General features: G+C 32.6%; 2 protein-coding genes and 1 long non-coding RNA gene across 4 annotated transcripts; all 3 read right to left on the bottom strand.

The window, feature by feature from the left end:
• Positions 1–445: 445 nt before the first annotated feature.
• Positions 446–3,811, bottom strand: LOC148306007 (uncharacterized). The gene is made up of 6 exons (XR_015838061.1): positions 3,754–3,811; positions 3,595–3,675; positions 3,083–3,306; positions 2,255–2,344; positions 2,068–2,156; positions 446–1,923 (listed from the first exon to the last, which is right to left on the bottom strand). It is a non-coding gene; the product is annotated as an uncharacterized LOC148306007 (long non-coding RNA).
• A 5,103-nt stretch (positions 3,812–8,914) lies between these two features.
• On the bottom strand, positions 8,915–12,960 carry Dus2 (Dihydrouridine synthase 2). 2 transcript variants are annotated; one of them, XR_015838060.1, is made up of 6 exons: positions 12,692–12,960; positions 12,448–12,586; positions 11,643–11,975; positions 10,050–10,508; positions 9,801–9,954; positions 8,915–9,313 (listed from the first exon to the last, which is right to left on the bottom strand). XR_015838060.1 is itself a non-coding variant. In XM_088265679.1 (6 exons), the coding sequence occupies exons 1-6, from the start codon at positions 12,867–12,869 to the stop codon at positions 9,035–9,037; spliced, it is 1,371 nt and encodes a 456-aa protein (XP_088121805.1). In that variant the 5' UTR covers positions 12,870–12,960; the 3' UTR covers positions 8,915–9,034. The 2 variants fall into 2 exon arrangements, 1 of the variants encoding a protein (XP_088121805.1); XM_088265679.1 differs by having other exon boundaries at positions 10,221–10,508.
• A 3,148-nt stretch (positions 12,961–16,108) lies between these two features.
• On the bottom strand, positions 16,109–18,967 carry LOC148306005 (uncharacterized). The gene is made up of 2 exons (XM_088265680.1): positions 18,653–18,967; positions 16,109–16,634 (listed from the first exon to the last, which is right to left on the bottom strand). Exons 1-2 carry the CDS (start codon positions 18,924–18,926, stop codon positions 16,219–16,221), a joined length of 690 nt encoding a protein of 229 aa, XP_088121806.1. The 5' UTR covers positions 18,927–18,967; the 3' UTR covers positions 16,109–16,218.
• Positions 18,968–20,141: the final 1,174 nt, after the last annotated feature.

Raw genomic sequence — 20,141 nt, 5'->3', positions numbered from 1 at the left:
ATTAATTAATATTTTCTACTATTTTTTTGCAGACTGTGTCAAAAAAAGAGTAGAATATAACTGAGGGTACTGGTCAAAGATTATATACTAGTAAAGATTGATATCTCAGTCAAATTAGTATGGTAAATGATTATACATGTTGAAAAAAATCAAGAAAATTAAATATTCTCACTATTCACACTAAAAAATAACCTACGCAGAAAAATCAGCTGATCGATGCACTCAACAGCCTTAAAGAGACAAAAAGGAAGAAGAAGTTCAAATGTCAAAATCAAAATAACCTAAAAATGCCATCGACATGAAACTCTGTAAGATGCATTTTGTCATTTTCCCGCCTTTTCAGGAAAATGGCAAAATACGCATTTTACAGAGTTTTATGTTAATGACATATTTAGGTTATATTGATTTTGACATTATTCAATGAAATTGAAAAATGAAAAAATCATTTCGCTGGTAAAAAGGTTTATTATATCCATACTTTGTCTGAACCAGAAGGTGAACCAATCACATACTCGAGTTGTTAGAAGAACTCTTAGTTCTCTAAAAAACTCCGCATTTTCAATTTGTGATAAAACTAATTCATTAAATAAATAACCTTCTGGATCAATTACAATATTACAGGAATATATAAAATTATTATTGTACTTAAAATTACACACACATTAGGGGCGCTTGTGCACTACACGGAATTTTACTGTTCGGCAGTCCGGTTATTGCAAATAAAAATGATTTTAACGGTTTAGCTTTAGTGGTCGAGTCATGCGCACCATGATCGTGCACCGATCGAGCGCACCGATCCGGAGAAAGATGGACAAGTGCACAAGCCAATCATCGGTTTTTTCATGCTAACCTGACTGCCGGACAGTAAAATTCTGTGTAGTGCTCAAACCCTCAAACTAGGTCCCAAAAAGCCTTCTTGTTTAAATCTACTCGTTTACAACTAATGTGCATTACTTTAAACGAAAGTGCTTAAGGCATTACCAAATATTGTATTTATGTTTCTTATCAATAAAAAAATCTTGTTAAATACATATATCAAATTGTAAAGTCACCAGGAATACTAAAGAGTTTTCTTGGACCTATATATTATAGAAATGTACTTTTAGTTATAAATAAATAAGATCGGCCTCATTTAAACAATTTTAGAATAACATAGTGGTACCCTGATCATATACAGTAACTATAGGCTTAAGGCCAAATAAAATAAATTTCTTTGTAGTTAGTATAATACCCTTCAGATCTGCATGTTTAGCACCACTTTAAAAAAAAAGAAAAATATTGAGGTTGCTTGTAAGGTGTGTAAAGCCCTTTTATCCTAATAGTTAATGTGTGATCGGAAAACATTGCACTTCGATAAATCCATTTCGTGAATTGAAATTTACATGAGGACTCATTTCATCAAATATAACAGCTACAAGTTTTTACTGATCTATCATTATTATGATATATCATAATAATATATAATTTCATATTCTTTTGTTTTTAAATTGTTAAATAATATGTCATTAATGCCGGGTTTCAGCCTAATTAAGTAAAGTTATTTTTTAATGGTTACTGGAGAAGGCAAAGCAGAGTTTAGCCAGTAACCTGTAGCCCTTAGGTCCTTCTGTATATAAAGCGACAGCAAGAGCTTTATCTTTTCAGATATATCATCTACCTTTTATGGCGATGCGATTGTTTGATCTCACATTTAATAAATCTATAAGGAATCAGATTTAACAACGAAAGGTATTGTACTAATACTTTCCCCTCTTTATATCTACGAGCAGCCTTGTGCCATTGTTCAAATGTTGTCGATTTCTTTTGAACATATCGAAGTTGCTTCTTCGTCTTCATCGCCCATGTTCAGCTTTTGATTCCTTGGGAGTCAGATTAGAAACTCTCGATTCTCCAATAAAATTGACAAAACGGGTGGCTGTACTCCTAAAATAAAATATATTGCATCAAATGTAAAAAAGTAAAATATTTTTACTTAGAATTCCACAGAAATGTGTATAATATTAAAAGGTGTGTATGAGAATGAATGAATAAGAAATTTGATAATTACATTAATGGGAAGATACATACCACAGGGTTCAGTAGCTAATAAAAAGGGTCTGCTAGCTGCTGATTCCATTGGATAGCTCTGCTAGTACTCGGTAACACGGAATAAAGAGCTGAAAAATTTACTTAATGAATACCAAGACATAATACATTGATTTTAAAATATTATTGAAGTAAAATAAATGATTCCACCAAAGAAAAAGATACATACACCAGGGTTCAAGGGTAAACAAAGAGGCTCTGCTAGCTGGTCATAATAATTAGAGAGTTCCACTAGCACTAGATAACTCGGAACGAAGAGCTGTAAGAATATAATTAAATTAATATTAGGTATGTAATAGAGCCACAAGAATTTATATACATGCATGAGAAATAAAAACTCGATAAAATGGACTAATTGGAGAGAACAGGTTAGAAAATAGGTTTATAATTAACATTTTTTTCTTCTTCAAAATATGAACACTGTATTTAGATATAAATAAACAATGCAAAACTCAAAAAAAAATATTGTCTTCAAACACTCGTCGTGAAGTGATGTTGCTGTTTGATATCGACACGCTTTAAGTAATCCTGCTTTGAAATGTTTTGTTTGCACTCTTTTAAAAAACAACAACCTTTTTTTTATAATCAACCCTCTAAAATTACGAAAATGCGTACAATATAGTAGAACTTCGTTATCTGACAAATAGTTGATAAATGTTATTGGATCATCGAGATGCGATCTTAACACTGATAACATAATTTTTTGCAGTGTTGTTTCTTCTTCGCTATCTTCGCTTTTATCATATTTTCTAAGGTTCACTTTTTCTGCTATTTCACATTCAATCATGATACAAGTAGAAGTACTTCTTGATGACTGCAACTACCCATTGTAAAACATCCTCCTCACCACTTCGGCACTGTTATTATGTTTTGTCCTATAGAAATCAGGAACTTCAAACCCTTTTAAATCTGTCATTGTATATATATTCCTTGTAACATTGTACAAAAAAAAGGTAATAAAATAAGCATAATAAACATCAACAGATAATTAACTTACGTCGTATTTCGTTGCTAAAGAATACTCGTTTGGCAGAGGCAGGTTGAGGAAGGATCCAATTAGTGATAAATTTAAATCTAGCGCACTGATTTTAAATAAAATCCCTTCGTTCGTTCACAGGGAAAATGTATATATCAAACATCAATTCTTGATTTGGATTCTCGAAACAAATGATTCGTTTTGATATATTGTAGAATGCCTGGTTGAAATCTTATCCATACACTCTGAAATAAAATAGAGATTTGTAAAAACCATTACAATTAAAATATAATAACATAAATATGTAATATTTTGAATAGTTTTAGAATTGAAGAAGTGCGTAGAAAACGTTTAAAATGGCCGTCTAAATTCGGTTGAATTCAAGATTAAATATACGAAGTTTTGAAGATTACTTTCAATGTAAAGTTACGTACAACCTATAAATAATCATAAAAAAATTATATTAACGTTACACAACATAATGAAAGTGATAATGCAGAAATGATAAACATCAGCAAATAATTTAAACTTACGTTTCTTGCACAATATTTGTTTGGCAGTGAAACTTGGATTCCTTTTGGATTGATATAGAATGCCTACTTGAAATCTTACACCTGAAACAGATCGGAGATGATATAAACTAATAATATTTGTATAAACCACTTTATTTCAAATGATTCCAAAAAAAATACCCGTGATAATGGAACGGTCCGCAAGCCACAGACTAACTATTTATATAAAGACCGCCAACTACCTCGATTTTTTATGGCTGGAAGTGATATTCGCCAGCGGCCGGAAGCGACGTAAACGGCTACTAGTACTAAGCTCCCGGCTGGGCGTGACTTCGCCGCGGCTGAATGTCGAATCCACCCGCCGAAATATTTATCATTAATTTTTCAGGTTAAATGGTATTGATATTGAAATTTGTTGTATTACATATTTTCAAAATTATAATATTAATATTACAAAGAAGATATTTCACTATCTAAATTTATTTATTTCAGTGTAAACAAAAATAGAAAGGTCACGGCTAAAACGCGACATTTATAAAAAGAGTTTAGGCGTTTAGTTGAGTTCAAAAGTTCAGTTTAATAATGGTTACTCAACTCAGCCGTACAACGGTAAATGGTAATGGTAATTTTTTTGACTTACTATAATATACAATATATAAAATTCCAGAAAACACAATATTTTAAAAGGACAGAAGGAGTGTCCACCACTTCCTGAAGTTATGTTTCTTATCGGGGGTGCCAGCGCCCCTTTCTGGACGTTTTGGAAGTCTGGCTAGGCGTTTTTAAAATTTTCGCATTTGGGGGGTGCTGCAGAAGGGAGCGGGAGGTTCAAGGGAACGTTGTGTCAATAAAGAAAAACTACACTTTCATACGCAAAATTTAACTTTAACTTTGGCATAATACTCAATATTATCAAGTTCTTCATATAAAACAAGGGCCCATTAAAAAAGACATATAGTATCATAGCCACATTAATGCCCTTATCGAAGATATGATAATACGGTTCAAAGACTAACAGGAACTTTTGATATCAGCTTGGTTAATCAATCCATTTTTATCAGACGTAGAAAGTGTTAGTCCAAATTTAAAAGAGTAATTTATTGATCTGCAAAATGACTGTGAAGCCAAAATAATATTTTATGTATTAATTTTAAATCAAACACAGATTTTTTGAGTCTACTAAGTTGTATTTTATTAATAAAAAACACATAAAAAATTATACTGTGACAATTGTTTCGCCTTGTTAGGGCATTATCAAACGAATGATAATTCATGGATAACGAATGGTCATTCGTTTGATAATGCCCTAACAAGGCGAAACAATTGTCACAGTATAATTTTTTATGTGTTTTTTATTAATAAAATACAACTTAGTAGACTCAAAAAATCTGTGTTTGATTTAAAATTAATACATAAATTAAAATGGAGTTCTACAAATTAAACGCCAAGTCAATAAATAAACCAAAATAATATGTAATCAATGTGTTTATATTGATTTTTGGGTACGTTTTCGTCATCAATACCTAATTCTGTGGGAAGAATTGAAATTACCTATAATAGCCTTTCTATCTTCATATTTAGAAGAGAAGGGTTTTAGTGCAGTAATGCATATATTTAAAAAAAAAACGCGAAATTGATTACAAATAACCCGAAGAGGAGATAAACTTTAACCAAATAAAACGAAATTGGCGCAATCTCATGACGCTCAAGGATCTCTTTAATTTTTTTAAGTAAGAAAAAAAAAATTTAAATACATGTTTTATTTAAAATTTAAAAAGGTGTTTTATTGTGTATTTCGCAATAATTTTTATTTGTAGAAGGAAATCCATCGCATAAATACTTACAGGTAAGTAGGTAGTGGGTACGTAAATACATACATAGAGAAAAGTGTAGTGTAGTGTTAAAAATTTATAAAAGCATATGCAGACACGGATCAATAATTTTATCTTTAAAAAATCCTAATGAATTCCGGCAGACCGAAAAAGATTAATAAAGATGTTTAAGGCATTGAAAATAAAAATAGACGTATAAAACATATAAAAATAGAAAATAAAAATTAATCAAAGCAGATGTATGTAGAGGAATAGAGCAAATCTCAAAGCGAAATCGATTTCCTAACAATATCATGGCAACAGTAAAAATATAAAAAAATATTGCAAGCAACATAATAAAACCGTAATCGATGCTCCCGGCTGAAGGTACTTAGCTCCCGGCTGGGCGCGGCCGGATCCACCCGGCGAAATTTTTACCATTAATTTTTCAGGCCAAATGATATTTATATTAAAATTTGTTTTATTACATATTAACATAATTATAATATCAATATTAAAAAAAGGAATTTTATAACCAACATTTATTTATTTCATTGTAAACAAAAATATAGAGGTCACGGCTAAAACGCGACATTTATGAAAAGAGTTCAGGCAATTAGTAGTTTCTAAACTCAGCCGCTGAATGATAAATTACATTCGAACCCTTTTTACTTATTCGTCACTCGCCGAATTGCTAAAATATTTTTCTTTTTTTTTATTCTACGGTCTTTCTTATTGAGGCTTCTGTTCAAATAATCAGACTTATTAACTTTTTTGAATGTAAAATAATATATATTTATATATATATATATATATATATATATATATATATATATATATATATATATATATATATATATATATATATATATATATATATATATATATATATATATATATATATATATATATATATATATATATATATATATATATATATATATATATATATATATATATATATATATATATATATATATATATATAAATATTTTATATAAACATATATACATTTATACATATTTTTTTATATATTCACTAAATATTACACACTCAAACTTGTGTGATACATCGTTTTTTTGAATTACCTAACGTCCAAGTGACTCTGAAATCTAGCTACGGCTTATGCAACACCGTTTATCATGTCCCTACTCAGGCTTCAACTTAAAAGTTTCATAGCTTATGCCTACTTGTGAGTGGATTTACTCTTTATGTTTAAAGTTACTATAATTTCATGTAATTCATGAGTGAAAATTCTAGGCAAAAACACTCGCAATGTGTGATACATCGCAATCGATACAATGCTTTTAAATAAAAACAAAAAAGGGAATTTTCAAATGACTATATTTCAGACAAAAATTCCAGAAAAACACACAATTTATGTTCCTTCTGCCCTTTTAAACAAAAAATATATAACAATTTACAAACAAGTATATTACAGATACAATTGTACAATTCTCTAAAAACAACTTGTTGGTATCTCGTATTGGTTTCTCAAACAACTTGTTGGTATCTCGTATTTTTCGTTCCCGTTTCGGTGTTTTTGTTAGTGTATTAGCGTGTCTCGTCATTTCTGGTCGTTTTTTGAACAATCTGACGTTTACGAGTCGACCCCCCCTGGAAAGCCATGGCTTTGATGGCCGCTTTCCCGCAAGCCGACGGGAAAGCGGCCATCTTGGTGAAGTTTTGTTTACCTACCGAAATCATATGTTTTGATGGTTGGGGTGGGGGTAAACCACAGTTGAAATGATAGAAGGTATTTTTAAACTCGTCTAGTTCTGCGCATGACGTCATAATTTAGCCAATTTAGGTCCAAGGATACGTCATTCGGTAAATAGCTACTGCGCAAGGTCTGTCGAAAAATTTATTTTTTTCCCCTTCATACCCTTCTTACTGCAGGAATCAAAGATGGCCGCGAGATATTACAGGCTGGTACTGGTGTTGTTCTTATGACAAGTGGTAGCACTTTGACGTTGTTAAATCAATTTCTTGAATTGAAACACTGAAATGAATTATTTAAAAAAATTAAAAGCATAAAAAAGTCACGCTACACTCAAAAGGCAATACTACAATTTGGCGTGGTTCATTTGTTATAGCTCCGAAGTATTTAGGTAGGTAGGTAATTTCACAGAGAGTGAATACTGGGAACAGAGTGAATGGTGCACTAAAATCAGTTTTAGCAAATAAAAATCTATCAGCGGAAGCTAAACTGGCAGTACACAATGGAGTTCTGGTTCCAACCCTTATGTATGGAAGCGAAGCATTGAGTTGACAAAAGAAGGATGAAAGTAGACTGAATGCAGTCGAAATGCGATCCCTCAGACGAATGTGTGGCAAAACGATGTTTGATAGATGTTCGAATTATGAAATAAGGAAAGAATGTAAGGCTGATAAGCATTATCGATAAAATTAAGAAAGGTGTGTTGAGATAGTTTGGACATGTGGAGCGTATGAGTGAAGAAAGAACGGTTAAACAAATTTATGAGGCGAATGTAGTTGGAAAAAGAAGCAGAGGATGACCGAGGAAAACTTGGCACAATCAGGTATGTCAAATACTTGAAAGCGGCCGGGTCAGGAGTCGTAATAATCGTCGGGTATGTATGAGGAGATGCATGAATGTAGAAGAGGCAAAGAATGTTTGCAAAGACAGAGTGGTGTGGCGTTCGATTCTCTCTGCCTACCCCTGCGGGGAAGCGGCGTGATGGTTAGTTAGTTGGGTAATTTCTACTCTTTTTGAGTTTTGAGATGAGATCCTAACAGCGACCATAGACGACAACGACAGTTTTGTCTATGATAAGATTCGATTTGCTGTCATTGTTGTCCTGTCAAAACATTTCCGATTTTCGCTATATAAATTAGTTAGTCTGTGATTTTCGCTATATCGTATGATTTGCGTGTGATCTGTGCACCTCATTCTCAAAATTTATTATGATTTAAAAGGGACTATGGAATCTCTTTCGGAAAAATACGATAAACCCAATAAGTTAACTTGTAACCAAATACTAGAAGACCTTCAAGATCCAGCTTTACAAAAACCACCTTCAAAAATCATCGAATCATTAGAAAAAGAATGGGCCGATTCTAATAATTTTCTAGTTTATCACGAGAAGCTTACGGAATCTCTAGAGAAATTTACTGCCGCTAAGGAAATGCTGTCCCTTCTAGACGCAGAGTTGCAGAAGCGAATGGACGAAATGAAAGACCAAATTAACATTGTCGAGTGATGAAATGTTTTCTTGTAATATAATTTTTAATTCTCATTAAATATTTAAAATTTATTTTGTTTTTCATTTACTTAGGCTATATGGCTAGTTGGATGGTATAAATAAGGTTCTGTATTCTTTTGTATTATTGTGGCATAGCCGAGAATTTACAAAAAAAACAAGGATATTTTTAATGAGTGACGCAAGCTGATGCTACTCAGGAAAGAATTTGTGGCATCATAAAATCCCTACTAATGAACAAATTTCAATGGTGGCTATATAAGTATCATTCAACAGCGTTGGAGAATAAATTGGCACTTCTCAAAATATTGTATATTTTTGTTTTTATTCTGATACAACATGAATTTCAAAAATACATTTTTTCCCAACAGGACATCATTTGTCTCATCTAACGGCGGTATAATTTTTGATTATTTTCAATCACTATCACAGCAAACATCCTTTTTTCTTTAACGATTCTTCACTGATGATGCCCAAGGAACATAGACAAACAAGAGCAGCTCCCTGTTCTGCAAATTTTTTATTCTTTTCCCAGAATGTGGATGCATATTTTTTTCCTTCAAACGTCATAATAGTCCTGAAAAGTTTTTCATCCCCTTCAGTTTTATAAGTGGGTAACTTGAACCCACGGTGACCCGCCCATCCGTGGAGTATTGTTTTGGGAAGATCAGTGTGGTTGGGATAGTTTGATCGGAGAAAACATACCTGAAAATAAAAAAATAGTAGTTAATAGTACTAACCTCCACCTCCGTAATGTAATGGTCAGCGCGTTTGGCTACCGTGCTGGAGGTCCCGGGTTAGATTCCCAAGGGGGTCATGCAATTAGCGGTGGGCATTATCAAAGGTGTCACAAACTGTGCTAATGGTGGCTGAAGAGTTAACTAAATATACATATGTATTAAATCACCAAAAAAAGCATATGGAGGACAACACGGCAGTTAAACTATTTAGCGTATTTAGTGAAATATTATTTCAAATAACATATTTCGTCACATGTAACATGTTTATATTTATATTATATTATTGTAACATGTTTATATTAATATTTATATTTTATTCCTAGTTGCATTCGCAAAAAATAATGCAGGACCGTTTTTTTGGCAGTTGCACAGAAGGATTAAAAAAATTTAATGTTTTCATTGAAAAAAAAAAAGTGTATCATCCTTGATATGCAAAATATAGTTGACTTTACCTTCATTTGAATAACACCATCTAGATTTTGAAGTTTGATCTTTTTATTTGGAGGTCCTAATAATTCCGGACATATTTGCCACCGTCCCTGAATTCCTTTGGCTTGGTAATCTGCCTGGATGGATCTACAATGGTCTCCTAAGCCCCATATAGAGCTGGAATATTATGGGAAAATAATAATAATATAGGATGCATCTTTGAAAATAGAAAATAAATTAAATAACTGTTATTATTAAGTCGAGTCACTAACTAGTCATTATAGTGACCTTCCGCATCATATTTTCACCAGCAATCACCTCATGAAATTATGTTTTGTGCGGTGCTGTGAGTAAGGTTGCCACATTTGTGGATTCTTGCTTAGTGACTTTTACCAAACAGGGATGATACAAAACTAGACTTAATTTCCAATTATTACTCGTACCAAATTTGTTCTAGTGTTTGGCATTCCAAAAATATTTTTCCTCGGGGTGTTTCTTGTAATTCCCTTAACATGTTTTGAACGCAATATTTAGTGTTGGACGGAGCATTATCATATTCGATGGCCAGTTTGAGGTACTCTTCAATTACATCATCCATGGGAAGCATTCCTTCTTTACGGAATATAGAGCAATTCCACTCGGCAGCTCTCGCTAGCATGACACTTGAACAACCGCATATCTCTTTAAACTTTTCAATGTCAGCATACTTTTCTATTTCTTTTGATCCGCCACTAAAATAAAACAAAATATTTAATTACACAATAAATAAAAACTTGTGCAAAACAGCCGAATGATAAATAAAATACAAGAAATTTTGACTATAAATGACATATGACACAAACAGTTTTTTTCCAGAATCAAAATAATATTGACTAGGGCACAGGGAATTGACATAAAAAGCATATTTTTTCTTGGGCTAAGCTTTCAAAAAGATGTTTTTTGTGTTTTGAGATCTATAGACCCCCTTAAGCCATACTTATTACAGAATATAAAGACATATTTGATGGTTTACCGAATATTAAGAATATTTTAGGGGTGAGAGCAATTAAGTGTAATATTTTTACTTTGCCCATATTGTATATAGTTTCCCTTTTGAACTCTTAGATGATGAAATAATAGACAAGCAAAAAGTAAACAATAAGCATAACCAGAGAAGATACGCACCCCGATATTTGACAGTGCAGCAAAGGTTACATATAGATGTTAAAAGCCGGAGGCTGATTGAAGTTGTGTTATCCAAAAATGGTTTATGTAATTTAACCCAAAGGGTTGCTGAAGAAGTATGTAAATTTTTACCCGAGGTAAACAATCTCATTTCAACAAAAAAAAAACTGAAAGTTCCTAGTCATGAGATGCTTTTTAGCACTTATGCCTGGAATGGCACTTCTGCCGGAGCCTACTGTCACGCGGTGGGGTACGTGGATACAAGCAGCACTATGCTAAATACGGAAAAAGGGTAAAAGAGGTGATCTATACATCCAAGCCAAGGAGTAGAGCCATCATCAAAGCCAAGGAGGCGCTTAACAATCTGAAAACCTTCGCTGAGTTTAATTTCATTATGGCTCATGTGAAAATAAGTTATGTTGAAATTTAACTTTTTGCAGTGATGATTGAAAAACTGGAAGCGGAAGGCTTCGTTTTGACTTTGGTTGTAATTTTTTTTTCTGTAACTAAAAAACTAATTGTCGACATGGCTAGGAGAAAAGGGGGAGCTTCTTGACACAGACAGAGAACTTGACCAGGCATTATATGGAACTAGGTTTAAGTCTTGAATTGGGCAGTTTTTATTTGCCCTTGGTTATTATAAATTCACATTGTTATAATGATTACTCAGTAAGAAAAAAATAAAAAAAACTAAGACTTACTTGGCTATAACTGGAATATTGATTTTTGATGCCACATATTTTATAATATCCGTATGAACCATGTGTTGGGGACGTTCGTCTTTGGTTCGGCCGTGAATAGCAATGGTAGATATTCCCGTTGATACAAGTTTCTCTACGAGCTCCAATGTCTCTTCGGCAGTGGGAGATATTCTTATTTTGCAAGAAACTGGTATTGATAAGTTGTTAACAAGGTTTTTCAGTATGGCCTTTGATTTCTCCGGATCACCGAGTAGAGCTACTCCCATACCACCCTTTATGGAAAACTCTTTAGGGCAACCCATGTTGATGTCAATAGCTGCCACATCATTTTCTCTAAAAAATGAAGAACATATAAATTAATAATATTTGAATATATCTTATTTGTAAATATACCTGTAGGCACAAGGTTAACATTTGTAAATCCAAAATGTCTAATCAGGAAAGATAATTAGTGATTTTCTATAATATTTCACTACCAGTTTACTTCCTAAAAACTAACAACAAAAATATTCTACAAAATCATTATTTGACTCACTAACATTTCACATTTCGGATTTACTATGGTTTAGCTCGTACAAACAAATATTAAAGAATTTAAAAGACCGAGATGGAGCTGTCTTTTCACAAGCAGTGGAGTAACATAGAATGAGATGATTTTTTGTTATTGTTTTTTTTTCAACCAAAATTTATATAAAAATTGAGAATAATAGCAGAAAGTGCTAACAACCCTCGCCATAATAATCTAGAAAAAGGCACAATTTTAGAGTTAATTGGTGCATTTCAAATAAATTAACCAAGTACTTACACAAGTTTCGCTACTTTCAAAGCTCTGTCAGGATCAGAAGTCCCTATCTGTAGAACTACTTTACCACTCTCTTTCGAACACGTTCTAAATATTATAGTGCCATCAGTTTGGTCAATAAAGTCTACAGTGCCGAGGATATCTGAAATTATAAGTTCCGACATATTACTGGAAAAATATATTAGATATTTGAATAAGAATTTGCAAAACCGAATGCCTTATATTTTGAGGTCGTATCGGCACTTACCATTTACTCTTCTTATCGATCTCAAAAACTTCCAATCAATCAGCTCTTCTGAATATACGATGTCTGCTCCATATTTCAGAGCTAAAAGTCTCATAGGAAGGGTTCCGACCCGAACCATGGGTGCTAAAATTATTTTTCCAGCATAATCTAGCATAGGTTTGGCTTTTTGGATACTCATTTTATTTACTTTTTGAAAATTACATATCTATTGTGTCAAACGTCAAAATCAAAACACGCGTGCGCTTTGAACTGACCAAAGACTATATACTAGTACCACAGACTAACTATTTTATATAAAGACCGCCAACTACCTCGATTTTTTATGGCTGGAAGTGATATTCGCCAGCGGCCGGAAGTGACGTAAACGGCTAGAAGTACTAAGCTCCCGGCTGGGCGTGACTTCGCCGCGGCTGAATGTCGAATCCACCCGCCAAAATATTTATCATTCATTTTTCAGGTTAAATGGTATTTATATTGAAATTTGTTGTATAACATATTTTCAAAATTATAATATTAATATTACAAAGAAGATATTTCACTATCTAAATTTATTTATTTCAGTGTAAACAAAAATAGAAAGGTCACGGCTAAAACGTGACATTTATAAAAAGAGTTCAGGCGATTAATAATGGTTACTCAACTCAGCCTTACAATGGTAAATGGTAATAGTAACTTTTTTGAAATTATTATCCCAAACTATGTATAAATATAAGGCTTTTCAACAAAAACAAAAACGATAGAATTTTCAAATTACTATATTACATTTAAAATTCTAGAAAATACAATATTTTAAAAGGGTGGAAGGAGTGCCCACCACTTTCTGAAGTTATGTTTCTTAACGGGGGTGCCAGCGCCCCTTTGTGGGCGTTTTGGAAGTCTGGCTAGGCGTTTTTAAATTTTTTGCATTTGGAGGGTGCTGCAGAAGTTCAAGGGAGCGTTGTGTTAAGTAAGAAAAACTACACTTTCATACGCAAAATTTAACTTTAACTTTGGCATAAAACTCAATATTATGAAGTTCTTCATAGACGGATTTCTATTTTTCTATCGATAATTGTCTATAACCATAGTCTGTCTATATTTATTTGAAATATTTGAACAACTTGTTGGTATCTCGTATTTTTCGTTCTCGTTTTGTTGTTTTTGTTAGTGTATTAGTGTGTCTCGTCATTTTCTGGTCGTTTTTTGAACAATCTGACGTTTACGAGTCGACCCCCCCTGACTAGTACCATAGACTAACTACTACAGTACTGTAGTACTGACAATAGAAATGTCAAAATCGGTCATAATGTCAAAAAGCTGTACGTAGGTACTCAGAGTATTATGATACAGTAGAACCTCTCATAACGAAATTCGTTCCAGCATCTTACTCATGAAGCGAAACATTTTTTCCCATACAAATCAATGTAAAATCGACAATACGTTCCAGGCCGAAATAAAACGAAGTTTTTTTATTAATATTTTTTAATGTTTGTTCAAATAAAATTACTTGTAAATTAAAAAAAAAAAAAAAACAAAAAAAAAAGAATTAATGACAAATAATTAATCCCTTTTGACTAGAAAACTTTTTAAAGACATTTGTTTTAGCCGACGCTTCAAAGTTTGGCGAAAATGTGTCACAGCATTATCATTGAATAAATTTGTAGCACGAATAGCCACCTCCTTATTAGAGTGATGCTTCTTAATGTACGAAGCAATAGTTTCCCATGCTTTCAGCATTTCTCTTATTGTGCTAGAAGATTGTTGCTCTGCTACTTCCTCCTCCTCCATTAACAAACTCTTCTCTATAATGTATCGCAACTACGATGCAACTCCATAAGCTCTTTGGTGGTCAGCTCTTGGCTGTACTCTTTCACAAGTTCTTCAATATCGTTGTTTTCCACCTCGAGTCCCACGATATTGGCTAATGACACAATCTCGTTGACTGCAGGCTCCACAGTTACTGTTTCAAAATCACATTTGACAACACTCTCTGGCCAAAGTTTTTTCCAAGCAGATGTGAGGGTCCTCTTGATAACTCCTTCCCGAGCTGCGAAAGTCCTGGTTCACAAGTGAATGTCGTGAAAAAGGGACTTGCCCTTCCTCTTATACTCGTTATGCGAAACATCGCACGTTAAGGGAGCAACTTTTTCACATTTTTGCTCATTATGCGAATTACTCGTTATGAGAGGTTCCACTGTACTTACTTTTTTTACTTTCCGTGTGGCTCCGACTTCTTAACCCACGTGGGTTGCGTCTTATGGGATTAGATGGTCTTGGCTCCAGTTTTGTCAGCCAGTCCACCGACTCCGGGGTCGCCTCATGGATATTCCGAAGGTCACCACCAAAACCTTTGAGCCGGTAGTCCTGCACTATGTGTTTTGGGGTCTGCTTAGCTCCACACTCACAATCAGGGTTGTTCCTTTTCCCCACCTCCAGAGCAAGAAGTTGTAGCAACCCTGCTCCATTCTGTTCTGCTGTACCCATGCCCTTCGAGGCAGATAAAACCCGGTGTTTGAAATATTGGGTTCACAATTAATTATATGTGTATTACGTGTCCATTGATCCATCTTTCTTTCTACATTTCCTCTATGTTGGTTTCATCTGTCTCCACTGTCCAAATAGTTTCACGGGATTTGAGCCTTTTTTGAGGTGGGTGAAAAATATTTCCAAAAGCTGATAGATGGGGTTTGTTTTATTTTTGGGGTGATACTGACTTTATGACAGACAGGCCAGATGATAACCTTTTATAATCTCGGACACTTTTTTTTCACCATGTTTGAATTATTTTCTAATTTTTATTTTTTTTAGCTGTATTACCATGTACCAATTTTTCCAACTAGGTTATCAGCTAGCACTCATTATTAAATTTAAATATAAAGATAAATATTTGTGTTTTTATTATTTAAAAAAATACTTCAATTTTATACTATTTCTGTGAGCCTAAGCCGCTCATTATTAAAAATATGTATCAAATTGTCGTAGAGTGGGTTCGAACCCAAAAATTCTCACCCAAGAGTCCGCGACACTAACCACGGGACCAAAACCGGACCCAATAATTCTTTGCAATTTGAATAAATTTGCCCACCCATTAATCTCAGCTGCGTTTTACTTTTCCAATAAAAATATTGGAAAAGTAAAACGCAGCTGAGATTAATGTTAACAAAAGTTGACAAGAGGTGTTTACTATGGTTGTGAATCATCCTAAAGTAATAATTACTCGCTGTATATACACACTAACACTAACATAATCAAAATTAAACCCAGTTAACAGGTTTATTATTATTGATGTTTTCTGTTACGGACTGAGAAAGTTTAAAATGGATTTTAAATAGTTATTTTGTGTGAATAAGGGTGGCATAATTTATTTTTATTTCTTCTTATTATCGACAAATAAAATATAAAAGGACGAATATATGATTCAATAAATTACAGAAAGTAATAAAAATATAAAATTTACTATCAAAAGTACAAAACATTATAAAATATTGACAAAGTATACATGATAAAATATCCACTTACATAACAGCAATAAAAATAATTGAGCAACATTAATTTTTAAGCGTTTTTACAGCAAAAATATTAAAGAAACACATTCCTATTACGAATAAGCAATCCACAGGTGCCGAAAAATTGTCTTTCAATTGATTTAAAAAAAAGTGATTAACAATTTGACAAACAGCGAGCCCCATTCCCCAAACATTACCGAAAACATAGGAAATATAAACCAGCGATAGAATATTCCCCGCGAGTATGAAATCAGTGAGTGGCGTGTCACCACGTCTGAACAGGTAAAGAAGAACTGGTACAGCACCGGATGCTATGTGTGCGTACGCAAGGTCCGCCGAGTATCCACCCATCAAGTACAAATATGTGACCAGACATGGGAGGGCCAGGTTTCTTGTGAGGGTGCGAGTAATCCCAAGACATCTACTCATGAATGCACTATTGTGCAAATCTGGAAGAGCTGAAAACCATTAGATATATCAATAAATTAAATTGAATTCATTTAAAAATTACCAGAATGAAACTGAGTATTGGGAACATTGTATTTCATAACTAAGCGGTGCATATTATATTGCATAGTGTAAGATTCTTATACAGATGTCTAAATTTCATTACAAAACTTAGGGATGCATAAGAGCAAGCTAGAATGCTATTCTTGGCCTTATTTATAATCATAATCAACACACTTTTGCATACACCGAATTGTGTTTATTTTGAATTGCTTAATATTAATTTAGGAAATTAAAATCATATTTTGAGTCTTTGTACATTAATACTATATTGTAGTGTTACATAGACTTAATATAATATTTGCAGTTTTGTGAAAGTCTTTGTGAAAGATTCCAGGTTAACATAATTAATATTTTATTCTTGGGTGTCAAAAAAATAGGCTTGCATTTTTAACTATGCTGAACGGGAATAATATTAGTGCTTTATATATATGTATATATATATATATATATATATATATATATATATATATATATATATATATATATATATATATATATATATATATATATATATATATATATATATATATATATATATATATATATATATATATATATATATATATATATATATTTATATATAATTTATTTATATATAATTTATTTTTTATAACCACTAATTATTGAATTTAACCATTTGAATTTCATTGCTTTGTAATTTATACTAAATAATAATTAATAAACAAATAAAGTTTATCTAAATTACAAAAAAGAAGTAAAAAAATAGAATAATTGAGAAAAGAAGAAAGTGGTATTCATGCTTAGATATAAAAAAGAAAAGAATAAAAGTGAGTGGGTATTTATACTTTAGGTATTGTTTCAGTGAAATTAAAGTGCATAATAATATAATAACAAATTTGAATACTTTCTGTAGCACGATTTTCGTAAAAAAAAACTCAAGTCCACTTCACTGTGATTGAATTGGAGAAAAGGAGATAGTGGAAATGATTTTGCTTCTAAGTGCAAAATTTTTAGTTTTTTTTTCTAAAAATCATCTAACTCTCACTATTTCTAACTACTGGTGGAAGAGCATTCTACGCCATTGGTCCTGCAACAGCAGACGCTCGCTTGCCAAATTTATTGCACTGGTTAAGAGCTGGTAAGATCACTTTACCCACAGTAGTTGTTTAGATGTGTAAGAACACGAAAATGGCGCTATATATAGATATTCCAAATTTATTATCATTTTTATTATTATTGTGGAGGCATTACTCTTTATTATTAGATGTGCTGACCAAGTTGACTTTATGAAAGACGTAAACATTGTTTAAGTAGAATACATCTCATATATAATATTATATGTTGCAAAGATAGAATTGTAGAAGCTTGACATATTAAAAATACATTTGATAAATACATTATATTATGTACTCACATTTCTGGACACTTAATATTCAAATCAAATGGTCTGGACACTTATCACTCAGATCTGTCGCAGGCTAAAAGTTATTTATATAATTTTTTTTATAAATTCAAGGAAAGACCTGTCGAGAAGCAGGTGCATATAATATTTACAAAATTAAGTAGCTTATAACTACTGCTAATTATTATTTTTAAAAGGAGAGCTGAAATCATTGAAAATAAAGTACCCATACCCGAAAAATATAGGAAAAACACAAAGTAAGGAAGGTAATTTACAACAAAAAGTAATATATATATATATATATATATATATATATATATATATATATATATATATATATATATATATATAATATGTATATATATATAATATGTATATATATATATATATATATATATATATATATATATATATATATATATATATATATATATATATATATATATATATATAATATATATATATATATATATATATATATATATATATATATATATATATATATAAGATGACATTTTAAGTTTATTATAAGTTGAATGAATTTGAAATTGAACACATTGTAAGTAAATGTTTATCATAAGAAAATTAAGTTTAAATGATTACCATAACGGATAAATCCAGCTAGGCCATAAAGAAGAATATTTCCAAAAGTTCCATAAGAGACAGTACTTCCGGACGGAGAGTATTTTAAGGCCAACATCGATGATCCTGATAGCAATAGATGAGCTATTGTGAATTGAGGACAATCTTTTATCATTTTGGAATAATTAAATTGAACACTTGGCGAGACGATTGTGAAGACACTGTCTAAAATTATCGCAGAATATTGCACAGATCTATTATAAGCACGGAAAACCGACAAAGAGAATGTTGACATTTAAATGTCATTGTTTTTGTTTTGGCCGATCGGAGAGTGTCAAAAAAGCTGTGAATTTATTTCTTCATGTTGGCAATAGACGTAAGTCGTTCGTGGGGGGATCGGATCTTAATGATCCGTTCATATACACCGATTTAGTGACCGCATACCGATTTTGATTGAATCTCGTACGCCAACACTGGCCTGTTTAATACATAGTAATAATAATAAATTTGGATAACTTATACAGCGACTTTTTTGCAAAATACTAACTACCTCAAGGGCGCTTCACAGGTTCACAGGTTTATTGATTTAAAAACAAGAATGAATTTATTTTAGGGTAAAATAAATATGATAAAATTGCGAATTAGTGATGCCGTGACCAAAATCCTACACGGCCTTTTTTAGTGTCGGCTGTCGTTTATTAGAATTATGATGCCGATCAGCTCACGGATTCGACCAAAGAGCCATCGTTAAATTGATCCAGTCCTAGTGAACGGATTACTTAAGTAATGAGGATCCACTGATGCGGATCTTCAGGATGGCCGGATCTTACCCACCTACAATGTTGGCAACAATTTCTTAAGTCATCTATTCGAACAAAGATGTCTCTATTAGTCAATTTTACTAACTTTATCCGATAGATGTCTCTTTGGTGTTCTTTGAAGACCAAAAAATATTATATTACCTTGATATTTTCATAAATTACATATTTTGGCAATTGTATTCTTGGATCTTAAAAATTGAAACTGCCCTCTGTCTTTTAAAATACTATCTTTTTTAATACATAGTACCAATCGAGTACCAACCAAAGCTTGTCAGGAGCTTGGTCCACTTCATTTTTCTCTGTGCTGCTGAAACATGAACCAGAAAAGCAGCAGAAAGGAGAAAAGTTGACGCTTTCGAAATGTGGTGTTGGAGGCACATGCTCCGAATTCCATGAACAGCTAGACGCTCCAACGAGTCCATTCGCCAGGAACTACGCTTGGATGGCTTGACTCTGGTGAATGTCGGTACCTACCCGACGGATTCTCCAGTTCTTTGGACACGTTGCGCGTGGCAACGAGGATAGCCTGGAACGACTGGTGATCACAACCAGTACCGATCGGTACCCGGGAAAGGAAGAGAGGGAGAGGAAGATCCCACACGATGGACCGATTAAATTAAGGCAGCAGCAGGCACTTCGGTGGTTGGAGAGCTACGTGCAGTGCTGTCAAGGGATAATTAGAGAAGAGT

Source organism: Brachycentrus maculatus, unplaced genomic scaffold, assembly GCF_059751285.1.
Source record: "Brachycentrus maculatus isolate JH-2025_06_01 unplaced genomic scaffold, ASM5975128v1 h1tg000257l, whole genome shotgun sequence".
Taxonomy (NCBI): domain Eukaryota; kingdom Metazoa; phylum Arthropoda; class Insecta; order Trichoptera; family Brachycentridae; genus Brachycentrus; species Brachycentrus maculatus.
This window is presented reverse-complemented; position numbering and strand designations above follow the sequence as displayed.

Coding starts and splice junctions, on each gene's coding strand:
- LOC148306005 (XM_088265680.1), bottom strand. CDS start 18,926: ATGTCAACATTCTCTTTGTCGGTTTTCCGTGCTTATAATAGATCTGTG. Junction 16,635..18,652: donor AGCTGGATTTATCCGTTATG/GTAATCATTTAA, acceptor AATGGTTTTCAG/CTCTTCCAGATTTGCACAAT.
- Dus2 (XM_088265679.1), bottom strand. CDS start 12,869: ATGAGTATCCAAAAAGCCAAACCTATGCTAGATTATGCTGGAAAAATA. Junction 11,976..12,447: donor TTGAAAGTAGCGAAACTTGT/GTAAGTACTTGG, acceptor TTCATTTTTTAG/AGAAAATGATGTGGCAGCTA. Junction 9,955..10,220: donor CAAACACTAGAACAAATTTG/GTACGAGTAATA, acceptor ATAATATTCCAG/CTCTATATGGGGCTTAGGAG.